Genomic DNA, 13,356 nt, shown 5'->3' with positions numbered 1-13,356 from the left:
TCTTCCTCTACTTTGTTCAAAATATGACCTCATGACCTAAAATACGACAGCACTATGCATCTGGACAGGGGTTATCTCTCATGTCATGTCAAGTCAATTTTATTTATTTACCCAGAAACACAACAGGCTTCGTAAAATGTACATCCTGCAACTCCCTCTACCTTCACTTCAGATAACGAGAGCCTTCCAACAAGAACAAAAGGTGCCTGGAGAAAAAGTCAGAGGGATTTATCTAAAACTAGATACATATCATGAGAACAAATAATTCACACTCTTTCAAAAAGGATCTCAGTTTGTGGATATGAACGAGCTATTTTAAATCCCCAAATGAAACTGTTAGCTCTTAATGATGGCACACCACTTGCGTCAGATATGCAAAGTGAGAGGCAGATTTGGCTTTTGCATTTTAAACCGAGCAAACTTCAGTACTCAGATACTTCAACTAAGTTCTCTCACTGAAAATTGAAAAAGTTGATCCTAAGCTTCTTGTGAAAAAATACAGACACACACATTAGCACTCGCTGCATACACAATGCTGTGTCCTTCACACATATGTTTTGATGGATGACTCGGCCTGTTTGTATTTGCATCACTTCATAACCATTACCCAAGCAATAAATCAAAGTTGTTAAATGGGAGCCTGTTTTTGTTTTCAAGCACTGCAAGGCCACATCAGTTATCTCACCTGCATAAAACGTTTTAGTTCTGTGTGAATAAAAAAAAAAACGTTTTGCTTATAAAGTGCCTGAAATGTTGAACGTCCCTTTAGAGATGAGGTATCAGTCTCTGGTAACTGCAAGAGAAGGAGGTGGATCGTGAAATCTGCACAGGCTAAAACAAAAAACAAAAAACAGAGAAGGTGCCACAATACAGACATGAAATGTATGACACTGCAAAGGTGTATGATAGATGAGCAACAGCAACCTCTAGTGGATCACAAGTCTTGTTTGGTGGAAACACTGTGATGGACAGATTGCTGAAGACTATGTGTTTGTATGTGTGTACTGCATCTTCATTATTATAATTGTATAATTGTGTGTGTGTGTGTGTGTGTGTGTGTGTGTGTGTGTGTGTGTGTGTGTGTCTGTGTGTGTGTGTGTCTGTGTGTGTGTGTGTGTGCAGAAGAGGAAAAAGAGAGTGCGAGAGTATGGGGGTGTTCAGACATGAATTGTACTGTGAAGTTTGTGCACACTGTAGAAATGTGTACGTGTGTGTGTCTCCAGAGCTGTTGCACTGTATGGGTGTGTGTTTTTGTGTGGGCTCAATGCGGTGGGGGATTGATGGATTGATGTTTTGCTGTGTGTCTGAATAAAATTTGAATGTATCTAATTTCTATTTGCACAGAAAGAGGATGCTGTTGCATGACGGTCACAGCGGTACCAAAGATCAGAATATGAAAACTGTCACGTTTTCGATGTGGGAGCCAGAGAATTGAACTTTCTTGAGGCCCTCTTAATATTTAAGAAGTCTATAGAAGACAACTCTCAACATGCTAATTCTCTAGTCAATTAAGTTAATGTACAGTATGTCGTGTGTGTGTTTGATCATTGTACGTCTGCAGCAGAGATAGTGCAGCATTGAATGATCTCATCTACGGATGCTGCCAGCTACGATGCTGTGTGGAGAAATGAATGATGCTCTGAAGTTTTACTTCTATCACATGTCTGCTCCCTTTTTCATCTTTTATTTAATCTTTTTGCCAGACAGATAAAAAGGTAGAGAAGGAGATACAACAGAAAAAAAAGATGTACGCTCACAACTCATGTCCAAACTCTAGCTCTGTGATAGGGGTCACAAGATGGTATCGTTTTATTTCAAGAGGGCTGCAAGTCAAAGCAATTGAGAATCCTTTCTCCAGACGATGGGACTCAAATATCAGCAACAGTTTGGGCTTCCAGATCTGCATCCCAGGAGCAAAACACTATTTTATGTAGAAACGTCTACTTTACGTTGAATAAGGCAACATTAAATATGTTTTATATTGGGTCCTCACATTGCAGTGCAACCAGGGACAATTGCTGCAGAAAATCACTGCAGTATGAAAATGTTGTTTTATAGAAGTTTTATAGTTTTAAATGTAACAGCTGTGCGAGCATAAAACAACCAAAGTAACTGTGTCTTCGGAGTTGCTTTTTACTGTTAATGCTGTTATCTCAGTTTAAGTGGATTTGGCTCATTTGCATTGGTAATCCCCTTGGGAGCCAGCAGTTTTCAACATCTTGTAAAAACAGAGGAAACGATGCCGGAGGAGAGATGGAAAGTTAAAGACGCAGTGAGCTACACAAGCATACGTATACGCACATCCACACTCATACACCAGAGTGTACACTCAACAACTTTCTCAAACACTCAAAAACTCTCCTCACAATCTGCTTTGCACCAACATGAAAGGACACTAAATTGGCACAAACATGGAGACCACAAACCTCTGAAGAAACTCAAACACACAGACGTTAACAAGTATGTTCAGGCTCAAGGGAATAAACTCACCAAGCTAAACTAATAAATGCCACTTCCTCACTGTATGTATATATTTATCTGCAATTACAGGACTATTAGAAGGTTCTGATGAATATGCAGTTTGGCATCAATAGACAGCATGTGGGGGACATTCACATCATAGTCTATTAGTTCACAGCTCTGTTATGTTATATTGATATAGTACGTTTGTGACTTTCTTTCATAAAAGTGTCAATTCCACTAAACTCATCATTAACAGTCATCTGAGCTGCAGCATGCGGAGACTGACTGTAAGTAAAGGGTAATTAAGCACTGCTTAACACATAACATGGCATGTTGAAGCCTATTAACACATACATGGTCCTGCATCATGTGCATCATCTGTCAGTGACATGTTAATATGTCATATATAATGTCATACTTGAATGCTGCTCTTTGACCAGTGTTTAATGTATTATTAGCACAACACCACAAAAACGCTTTGCAAAAATGAATGCACTAAGTGCCTTATAGGCCTGATTAATGTAATATTGCACTAGAGGAGATCAGATATACAGTATTGTAGCCACTGTGGCTGAGGGTTTTCCTAGCAGAATCATGACTGACAATGTAAAGCACATGTGAAGTTTCTAAACTTTGTAGTCTATGAGAGTTTTATTCCAAATTAGCTGTTAGGCATCCTTAATGGTTTGACTTCTGTGTAGTTGCGAGTTGCCACTGAAGGACATATCTATTGTATTTGTCAGATCGTCGGGAAGCAACAGAACCATTTACAGGATATAATATTGTGAAAGGATTCAGGAACTCTCGGTGCATAAAGGCCAAAAGCGGAAACCATTGTTGAATGTGTGTGACCTTTGAACTCTCAAGTGGCATTGCATGGTAAACCATCAAGCTACTGTGATGAATAAAGCCACATGCGCTCTGTGGTACTTTAGAAAACTGTAATAGCACATTTACACAGTGTGCCACTGCATTCAGAAATCAGCCTGCAACTCTGTTATGCAAAGAGGAAGCACTACGCTAGTTCTAAACACCAACAAGCTCTCTGGGCTGCAGCTCATGTCTGACTGTTATCAATGAAAGGTGCAAAAAGGAAGGGTTAGAGCCATTATCTGTGATGTTATGGGATTTTTTTATATGTGCAGTTGCCATGGGTACAGAAGAATATTTTGAGATTTTAGAGAGACATATGCTGTCATCAATGCAGTCAGTGCATAGTTCTGCAGGACAATCCCAGGCCTCATTCTGCACGTACTAGAAGTGCAGCTTCTATTGAAAATGTATAACACATCATAAAGAGGAGAATCAAACAAAGGCAACGTCTGAAGTGTTGTATTCAGCAAGAAAGGGCAAATACGCCACTTGCATATTTTTTAAACAATTAAAGGAAGGTGATGTAAATCAATGGTAAACATTCAGATTAATTACAGAATCCAACTCTCTCTCATTGAAAGCTTTGCTTTTCATAAACAACATATTGTTTGTCAATATGCATATGCGTGAATTGTAAATTATTATTATTGCAAATCATGTTTTGCATTTTTAGTTTGGTGAATTTTAAAATGGAAAATTGGAAATTAAGTTGGTTTTGCATGATCTGAATTCCCATTTGGAGACAGATTTGAACTGGATAGAAGGTACGCTCATTAAATTGGTCAGTGGAAATATTTTAATACATAAACATTCAGGCAAACGAGCAAATCACAGATTTAAGTTTGTATGCATTATAGAAATACTCCCAACAATTATTGGCCACCATGCTGGAAAAATTGTTCCGGTCTGGGCAAAGATATTTTTAGTAATCTCCCCTTAAAACATAGCTAATGATTCACTTTCCTTAACCACCATCTGCAAACAATGTCAATGTGTGAGTGTTAAAAATATCATATATATTATTGTGGTCAGGAAAGCAGTCTGGATTGGTTACCTTTGCACTTTAGCAGCCGTGCTAATCCTTCAGTCTTCATCGTTATCACAAAGCTGCCTTTGCTCTGATTTGGCTGATCTCCTTCTTTTCCCCCCATCCCCAAATGTCCATGCTAGCATTAAGAATCCATCTGTGGCTGGGTTTCACTGGCTCAAGGCTCTGGTTTTAAAATAGCAGCAATGGAAGAGTTAGCTCCAAATGGAGCATGGTAAGGCTTTTAAAAATGTACATGTGTGAGAGCATGAATGTAAGCACAAGGGTGCTATACTGTAGGAACTGTCATTTAAAGTGGAAATAGTGCTGTGACTCGCACTCTAGCATGTGAGGATGTGATGCAAACCAAGGGAGCTGCTTCTGCCAGCCTCCTATCTGGCCTATGGACATCCTCAGCAGCTGCAGAGGAGACAGCTACATCTCTATTAACTCTGCAACCTTTCAGTAAAGTAACAGAGATCTCTCCTACTGCAAAATGTCAGGAAAATATCAGCTCAGGTCATATAATTCTATAATTGTATATCTCACAGCTTACAGTAGGACCTAGAGTCTGATAATAACATGTGATGCTGAGGATAGGTGGAATATGCACAGACCTGGGGTTAAATCCAGATACTGTTTTCCTATTTCACCTCGGTGTTCTCAATTATTACTGGATGTAACCTCAGTTCAGCCTATTTTTATATGTATCGTATCATAAATAATCTGCTGCTGTGTCCTTTGCATTAGATGTTTTCTCCAGGACAGAGGGATCTCCTTTAACTTGCTTTTCTGTTTGAATGTGGATTTAGGAGTTGCTGACAAACCTCTGTCAGTTTTACTAGTGTATATAAATCCCCACACGTGTTTCTCACAGTGTGGGTTTCTAAAACTATGTTCTCCCGTATAGTGTGTGCATGTATCAGTGTCTGTGTAAGCCTGAGTCACAGGTCATGTGACCTGGCAAACATGGCTATACTGAAGACGTGAATAGAAAGCGAGACACAAGCTTGAGAACCATAAAGAGAAATAAACGTGTTGGGTTTGGGCTTGAGTGAGAGGCAGCAAATCTTTTTTCTGGCATTTTTCTCTGGTGACATTTCCAGTTGGACTGAGAGTACAAAAAATACACAGATAAAGACATGTAGAAACCAAACATAGCCAGTGTTCCTTCCCTACCTTCTCACAAGAAATACAGAGGGATACCAAACCTCAATAAAGGAGAGCTGGAGAGATGCTGTATTTAACAGATGCTCTGTATTGTACAGTGGAGCAATTGACTGGCTGGTGTTTCAGTGACTGAAGTGACATCTGCATTTAAATCTATGCAACACATCTGATGACCGTGGTGCTTAGTGCATTAGTGTGATACGTAAAGGTGAAACAAACAAAAGCCTCAAGATTTCCATGAACAGCTCTCTCAGTCTTTCACCTGCCTTCTCTATTTCTCTATTTCTCTTTCTAGCCATGACTGCTGCTCTGCTACTGCAGATTCACCAGCTGAAAGGAGTCACACAGCCAAAGCAGCGAGAGTGTCTGTCTGTGCCAATTAGTTATAGAAATTACAATAAATAAAAAAAATGTGCCTTTGGCTTGTGAACTGTATCGCTAACTACAATAATTCACCGATCTGAAAATTGGCCCCAGCCCTCCATCTAAGAACAGCCCGTCAACAATCACATAGAGAGCTATTTATAGTAGAGTGGCAGCATAATCCCCTAATTACAAAGATGTTTGCTCATTTGAGACTTCGGAGGTGCAAAACTACAGCTACTGTGGTTTGGGGAAAAAAGCCGCATGGTCAGATGAGTCATACTTCACCAAACGGGTGGTATACACAGAGAGAATGGCTAATCGTTGGCACCTGTGGAGAGGGGATCCAGTTGCTTTGTTATGCTGTGGGAGGCAAGAGTCACTGCTAATCAAGACTGAGGTCTGAGTGATCACCTTAATTCTATGATGACACATTTCTATTCTGGTGGGAATGGTCTCTTCCAGGAGTCATTCAGTGGTTTGATGTAAATGAAAATGGTGTGAATCTGATGTGAATGATGTGAATATGTCTTCACACCATCGTCATTACGTCATCAGATCTTAATCCAAATCAACACCAACTCCAAACATCAAATGAGGGAATATCATTTGAAAGAATGGTGTTTCCTTCCAGTAGATTTCCAGAGACTTGGAGAGCTGACACATATGGTGGCACGTGGTGGTCCAACACCTTACTACACTGTGTTGGTTTCTTTTTAATTTGTCACTATTCTATATTTGATGTGACCTTTAGGAAAATAATGACTGCCTCTGTGGGTCTGTGCCGTCTTGTTACAGCCTGACAGGGGTAAAGGTCCAAGAGGCAGCCGATTGTGTAGGTAGAGACCCCACTTGACGCTTGGTTTTGTGACAGAGCAGTAGGTGCAAGTGAAAAGCGTTTCCAGTGTGAGATACTGATAACACGGTTTCCATAACCGCAACACAATTTAGGTTTAATTTCGAATGGAGTAGGAACTTTGCTGAGTGTGGTGGCATGGAAAGCAATTTACAGATGTACAGATACTGCTGCAAGATGAATTGTGCAACGTGTTTCTGGAAAAATAGAACAGGGAGATGGAAGTAGCATCTCAGCAAAAACAAAATAGGCTCCATTAAAAATGGTGTGGAATTTTCATTTCTGTGTCATCTGCAGTAAAAATGGTTTTGTCTGTGATATTCAAAAACATATATATATATATTTTATTTTTCACTATAATATATATAGATATATATTTGTTTTGATTCAAGGTGGAAATAGCTTACTGTGGCTGCTCCATAGAGTCTTAAAGATTAATTCATTTAATTCCTAATCTGTATGGGATAAAGAACGTAAACCCACAATTTATTATAATGATGTACTGTATCATTACAATTATTTTTGGAGCAAATCCTACACAAGTTATTTTTAACAGGGTAAGATAATCGTTCATAGAGCCTTTTCATTTCATTGCACTAAGATAAATGTTTTGCTGACAAATTTCTGCACTATGATGCACGTCTCGATGCTAAAAGCTGAGGCAGTCCCCTCCACTGGGCGTCATCAGCCAACGGCTCCTTCTAATGGCCCTTAAACTCCCCTGTGTTCCTGTCACTGGCTTCAAGTCTCATTTGTCAGCATTCACTCCAGGGACCAGAGTCATGCAAGGAAGCTTGGCTAAAGCCAGAATCAAGGTCTGCACAGTCCTGCTGTGCCCTCCTGTCAAACCATCAGTTCTGAAAAGCCCAACCATTGTATCAACTGAGAGCTTGGGAAAATCTGAATATATAATTATCTGTATAATTAATGCTGAATGCATCTGCCCTATTGTATTTCACATGTTTGCTGTTGAAATGACTCTACGTGTGACTGGCTGCATTTGAACAGCACAGTGTGAACAGCTCTGTGGTATTTGAACCACAGGAGGTTAAATACAAAGGTGCAGCACCTGAATGACCAGAACGAGATTCCTTTTTGTTGAGTTCACCTGTTTTGTCATTAATCACACTATCTGGGATTCATGTCAATGATTAAATCTTTTTGTTCTATTACCTTTATCAAGTGCATATTTTGATTTGTCCAGTAGTTTGACTTTAATTCTAATATTTGCATTCTCATTTGTCTTAACCGGAGTTTGTGTTGTGTACTAATTGGAAAATGTTGCATGTAGCTCTCCTCATTATATTTTTCCATTCAGCTGTTCAGGGCTTGTAACAGCGAATCATCTGCCTCCATTTGACCCTATCCTCTGCCACCAACTAACTTCATGTCTTCTCCCGCTACATCCATAAATCTCCGCTGTGGTCGTCCTCTAGACCTCCTTCCTGGCAGCTCCAACCTCAGCACATGTTTACCGATATGTTCTCTCCTCTGAACATGTCTAAACCTCCTCAATCTGGTCTCACTGACTTTATCTTCCAAACATCTGACATGGGCTGTTCTTCAGAAACTCTACTGCCACCTCTCCTACACACTTCCATACCTCCACAGGTCTGTCATCAGGACCAGCTGCCTGTCTACTCTGTCCTCCTCACTTCACTCTTACTAATCTTTGCTACTTTCGGCTTCACAACCTCTTCTACTCTTCGTTCTCTTTCATTTTTCCTCATTCATCAACTCCAGTCCTCCTTCCACCATCATACTCCTGGCACCTTTCAGTACATTTCAATCCCTATCTTTAGTCAATTTAACCAGCTGCCCAACCTGGTGTTACATTTCCCTCCTCCGGCCAGCTGAGGCAGTGTCCCCCAGAAGTCTCTATATTTTTGTGTGTTTTCCCGTCTTTCCGGGGACATGTCTCGGCTGGTTTGCGTGGCAGCAGGTGTTTTGTGTTTGTCATTACTGTGTCTTGTATTGAAGTTGGTGTCTACTCCTTTGTGCTTTGCTAGTGTGTCAACTGTCTTCCTCGTTTGTATCCTGATTCCTCCGTTCACCTTTTCCCCGACCTCTGGCTTTTCATCCACGGTTTGTGAGTTTTCAGTGCACTTAGTTTGTTTAGTTAGTGTAACTTTATTTAGCTGCTGGTTCTGGCGTTTGGTGCATTTTTGTTTTCTAGTCTGTTTGTTCCAGTGTTTAGCTGCGTTTTCCTTTCTTGTTAGTTCAAGCTTCGGCTGTCTTGTTTGTTAATTACTCCCAGCATTCGCTGTGGTTTTGCTTTGTTTTTTGGCTGTGATTTTAAATTCCAGTGTGTATTACGATTACTGCATTTTTCTTTATTTATTGTGATTACTGAGAATCTAGTTTGCCTGCCATTTGCAGAGTTCCTTAGTAGTTTTCCTACTTTTGTTTTGCATTACGTCTGTTCTATATTTTTGTTACGTATTTTGTTAATAAAACCTGTTGGGGAAGTCTCACTCTGTCTTTCTGCTGCTGGGTCCGCTTGTTGGCCCGTTCGTTACAACCTGGTATACAAGTGCTCATATGGCCTTTGTTTGGCCTTCACCACCTCTACCTTCACCTTACGCCCCATCTCCCTGTACTCCTGTCTACTCCCTTCAGTCTCTCTTTAGTGTCCCACTTCTTCTAGCTAACCTCTTTCACTGTATACACACCTGAGCTTCCTCATCCCACCACCAAGTCTCCTTGTCCACTATCACACACAACTAGACTTCAGACTGGCACAAGATGACACTGGATTGTGCCCCTTGTGGTTTTATTAGCAGTAAAGTCATGAAGCGATTTGGTTTATAAAAAAAAAACAGACTTCTATGCATCACACCTCAACATCAGACAGGTACTACAACTCTTACATAACTGCGTGCTGATTAAGTGGTTGTTTTAGCAGTGGAGTCGCAGTACTAGGCGTAATAATAAATAATGGTGTGTAAGAAGTTTTAACTTAAGTTGGCTTGTAAAGGAATTAAAACTTTTTCAAACTATTTTCAAGTCTCTATCCTCATAGTTGAATTTCTACCAGGTCTATGAAATGATTTGATGCAGTACTAGTTCAACTTTTACACTTTGGTCAGCATTTTCCCCTTTTATGTGAAAGATAGTAGATCCAGTAAAGTCCATGAAAAATCCAATGTTTAATGCTCAAATGTTTTATTGACAATACAATCAGTTCACATGCACAGAGATGAAATGGGGGCTGAGGAGAACATGCGCAGAGATGAGATGAGGGTTGAGGAGAGGGAGAGGAGTTGTAGGAGGCATTCAAAGACATCTTTAGATATGGTGGCTTGACAAAGGTATCTTGAATGTGTTTAGGAGAAAAAGGGGGGAAGGGAGTAGACCTTCGTCACAGCAGGAGAAGCACAGGTGGCATAAATAATGATGACTGTATTCCTCTAAGAGGTCCACAAAGCGAAGACAGTGACTCAGCATGCGCAGTATCAGAAACTCTTAATGGAACACAGCCATCACTAATACACCTGTGCTGCTTCTGCTGTGATAAAGGTCTGCAGGGGTCAAAGGGGGGGTGGGGGGTTAGGTGATGGGTTTAGGTGATGGGGGGGTGGGGGTGACGAGGAAGTGGAGGGGTGATAGGATGCTAGTCTCGTCTCTTCCACCTCCACTTCACTCGGGTGCTCTCCTTTTCTTTCTCCTCCCTCTCTCTCAGTTCTTTCTTCTCGCTCTTCAGTCTCTCTTTCTCTTTCTTCTCGTGTTCTTTTCTCTCTTTCTTCTCTCCGTCCTCCCTCTCTTTCCTCTCCTTCTTCAGTCTCTTCTCTTCCTCCTCCTGTGCTTTCTTTGCCTCTTTTTCGATCTTTGCCTTCTGCTTAGCAGTCATTTGGGCGAGCGCCTAACAAGAGACAACACGTCATGTTGACTTGTAAAGATTTAATAAGAACCTGAAACTAATTGTTAGAATCTGCCAGATTATCTGAGGTGATGTACCTGAAGTTCATTGTTCCTTTGAGTCAGGAGCTCGATGTTCTCCTCCATTTGGCTGACTTTGTGGAGCCACTCATTCTCGCCCTCTCTGCGCTTTTTTTCCAGCTCTTGAAGCCTCACAAAACCTCGCTTCCTCTCAGTCACCTCAAATTTCAGCTGATCTTGCAGACTTTTGAATTTGGCCAGCCACATGGACTGTTTCTGGGCGATTTCCGCTTCTTTTTGGATCAGTTTGGCTGAGGTCTCATTCAGCTCGTCGCAAAGAGACTTCCTATCATTCTTTCCTTTTGCGATCAGCTCAGTCCTTTCCTGGGCGAACCGGTGTTTCTGCCTGTTGAGGTCCTGCAGACTTTGCTCTGCTTTCCTGTTCATCTCAGCCTGGCTCTGGAGGAGCTCTTGTTCTTTTTCTTTCAGCTTGGCTGAGCTCTCTGCACACTGTTCTTCAAAGGACGTCTTTTCCTGAGTTATTTTAGTGATCAGATCATCCTTTTCCAGGATGACCTGGCTCACTTTCTTGTCCGTCTCCTCCTGCAGAGTTTTGATCTGGGCGACGAGCTCCTCCTCTCTTACACGCCAGCGTTCCTCCCACTCTGCATTCAAGGCCATCAAATTTTTCTCTGAGGCATCTTTAACGGCTTTAGTCTCATTCTCCCAGGTCAGTGTGATCCTGTCGTTCTCTTCTTTCCAGAAGGCAGTGACCCGGTCGTACTCTCCCTTCCAGTATTGCGTGACCCTTTGGGTCTCCATCTCCTGTTCACAGAGAGCGTTCTGAAGGGAGCGGATCTCTTTCTCTTTCTCCTGGACTTTTTTGGCTCTTGCTGACTCTAGAGCCTTTATCAGTTTTCTCTTCTCCTGCTCCCAGCTCAGCTCCTTGGCGGCCATCTGCTCCTTCAGGGCAGCATTTTGTGAGGCCAGTTCCTTGTTTTGTTTCTTTGCTTGCTTTCGGGCTTTTTTGAGGTTGGGTGCACGTTGGCTGTCCTGGATTGGGCCAGGACGAGCAGGGTCTTCATTCAGCTCTTTTGACTGAAACACACAATGTACATGTAATAAGTAAGAATTCTGAATATAGACAAAATGACAGGAGATCTTTTACTTTAATATGTATTTACACAGAGAAAAATAAAACTGTAGCCCTGACAGGTTTACAATAAGAAGTGAAAAGTCTTTTGACTTTTTAACTAAATCTTTTTAGAAATCTTTTTTTACTCGGGTATGTTATAATACAAAGGTGAAACAGAAATCACATTGTGAAGAAGGGTTTTAATATCTTTATATAAAACATTAAAAAATATATTAAATTAACTGCAACTGTGGTTAAAGCTTTAATGTGATGATAATAAACCTCTCATCGCAAACATTTCATCTTATTTAAATATAGACTCAGTAGTTAAAGTCACATTTGCACAGCAAATTACACAAAATGCAGCAAAATCATCTTGCATGCCCTCACCATTCACATTATAGCAACACAAATGTAAAACACAAAAATCAAAACCAAAACTTTTAAAACAACTGCAACACAATATAATGAAATGAATTCAGTCTTCTGGTATTCCGGCTGATAATGTGAAAAAATATCCCCTTTATTAAAAAAATTATGTCAAGTTTGCTGACAGTAGGTACAACAGGTGAAAAAACAATAAAACGATAAGTGTGTGGGCTTAGATCGACGCAAGGTTGAAAAAAGTCTGCTGAAATGTGTGCCTGAGGAAATCTTGCCTTGTTTTTGGAGCTGTCCTCTGCTTCCATGTTTCCCGAACAAAGCGGTACTGGAGTAATACTGCTACAGTCGTTGCTGCAGTTTCGTTTTAGGATTGAAATCTTCTTGGTAGAACTCATTCTGAGTAGGTTTTGGTCAGTTTTCAGTGAGACAAGTTTCTCTGTTGAAGTTCAGGCTTCAACTGACTTTAGGGTGTCAGGATTTTAGACAAGGAAAGACTCAACTTCTAGAATGTGACGTCACAAACGATGCAAATCGATTTAGAAACAAACATTCTACCAAACATGGCTCCACCTGAACCTCAGCTCGGTTTAAAACAGTCATACGGCTGTTGATGTAAAAAACTATTAGTTATATGTCTGTAAAGTACAGCTGTGCACCTAACAGTGGGAAATTGACTCTGCATGCTGCATAAAGTAAATGCATGTAGCTTGTAGCATGCTATCATATTCAAAATGAATGGTATGGTAAAGTTAACACGCTCAGCAATTTGCTTAAAGCATCACTGCACCAAGCTATTCAACATAACAGCTGACTTTTTTAATTTTGTGTCATGATCCAGAGTGCCCTACATCAGGATTAAGAAAAGCGTAAAACATCGACTATTGTGGTATTTTCATTTTATTTCTACATGCTTCAAGTCTGAAGATGTTCCATTCCCACTTAGCTCCTTTACGTGGGAGTTCCTGCATGATGTAATCTTTCCTAGAGCATAAAATAAAAACAGTTTGCTGTAATAGTGGAGGATATATATATATATATATATATATATATATATATATATATATATATATATATATATAAATATAATGATGTAAGCTTACTCTTCTCTTTCTAATATTTGAAGTCTAGCATCAGATTAGCTGAATGTAAATGATAAGGTGCAATCCAGATGATAAATCCAATGAGCAGATAGAAATTCTTTGTATC

The 13,356-nt window shown here is 40.4% G+C and overlaps 1 protein-coding gene across 1 annotated transcript; it reads right to left on the bottom strand.

Annotated features, from left to right (window-relative positions):
• Positions 1-10,365: 10,365 nt before the first annotated feature.
• LOC113153382 (golgin subfamily A member 6-like protein 22) lies at positions 10,366-12,455 on the bottom strand. Its single transcript, XM_026346982.1, has 3 exons — positions 12,426-12,455; positions 10,710-11,729; positions 10,366-10,614 (listed from the first exon to the last, which is right to left on the bottom strand). The coding sequence occupies exons 1-3, from the start codon at positions 12,453-12,455 to the stop codon at positions 10,366-10,368; spliced, it is 1,299 nt and encodes a 432-aa protein (XP_026202767.1).
• Between the last annotated feature and the right edge of the window lie 901 nt (positions 12,456-13,356).

The sequence above is a fragment of the Anabas testudineus genome, chromosome 5 (assembly GCF_900324465.2).
Source record: "Anabas testudineus chromosome 5, fAnaTes1.2, whole genome shotgun sequence".
Taxonomy (NCBI): Eukaryota; Metazoa; Chordata; class Actinopteri; order Anabantiformes; family Anabantidae; genus Anabas; species Anabas testudineus.
This window is presented reverse-complemented; position numbering and strand designations above follow the sequence as displayed.

Coding starts and splice junctions, on each gene's coding strand:
- LOC113153382 (XM_026346982.1), bottom strand. CDS start 12,455: ATGGAAGCAGAGGACAGCTCCAAAAACAAG. Junction 11,730..12,425: donor AGGACAGCTCCAAAAACAAG/GCAAGATTTCCT, acceptor TGTGTGTTTCAG/TCAAAAGAGCTGAATGAAGA. Junction 10,615..10,709: donor AAAGGAACAATGAACTTCAG/GTACATCACCTC, acceptor GTCTCTTGTTAG/GCGCTCGCCCAAATGACTGC.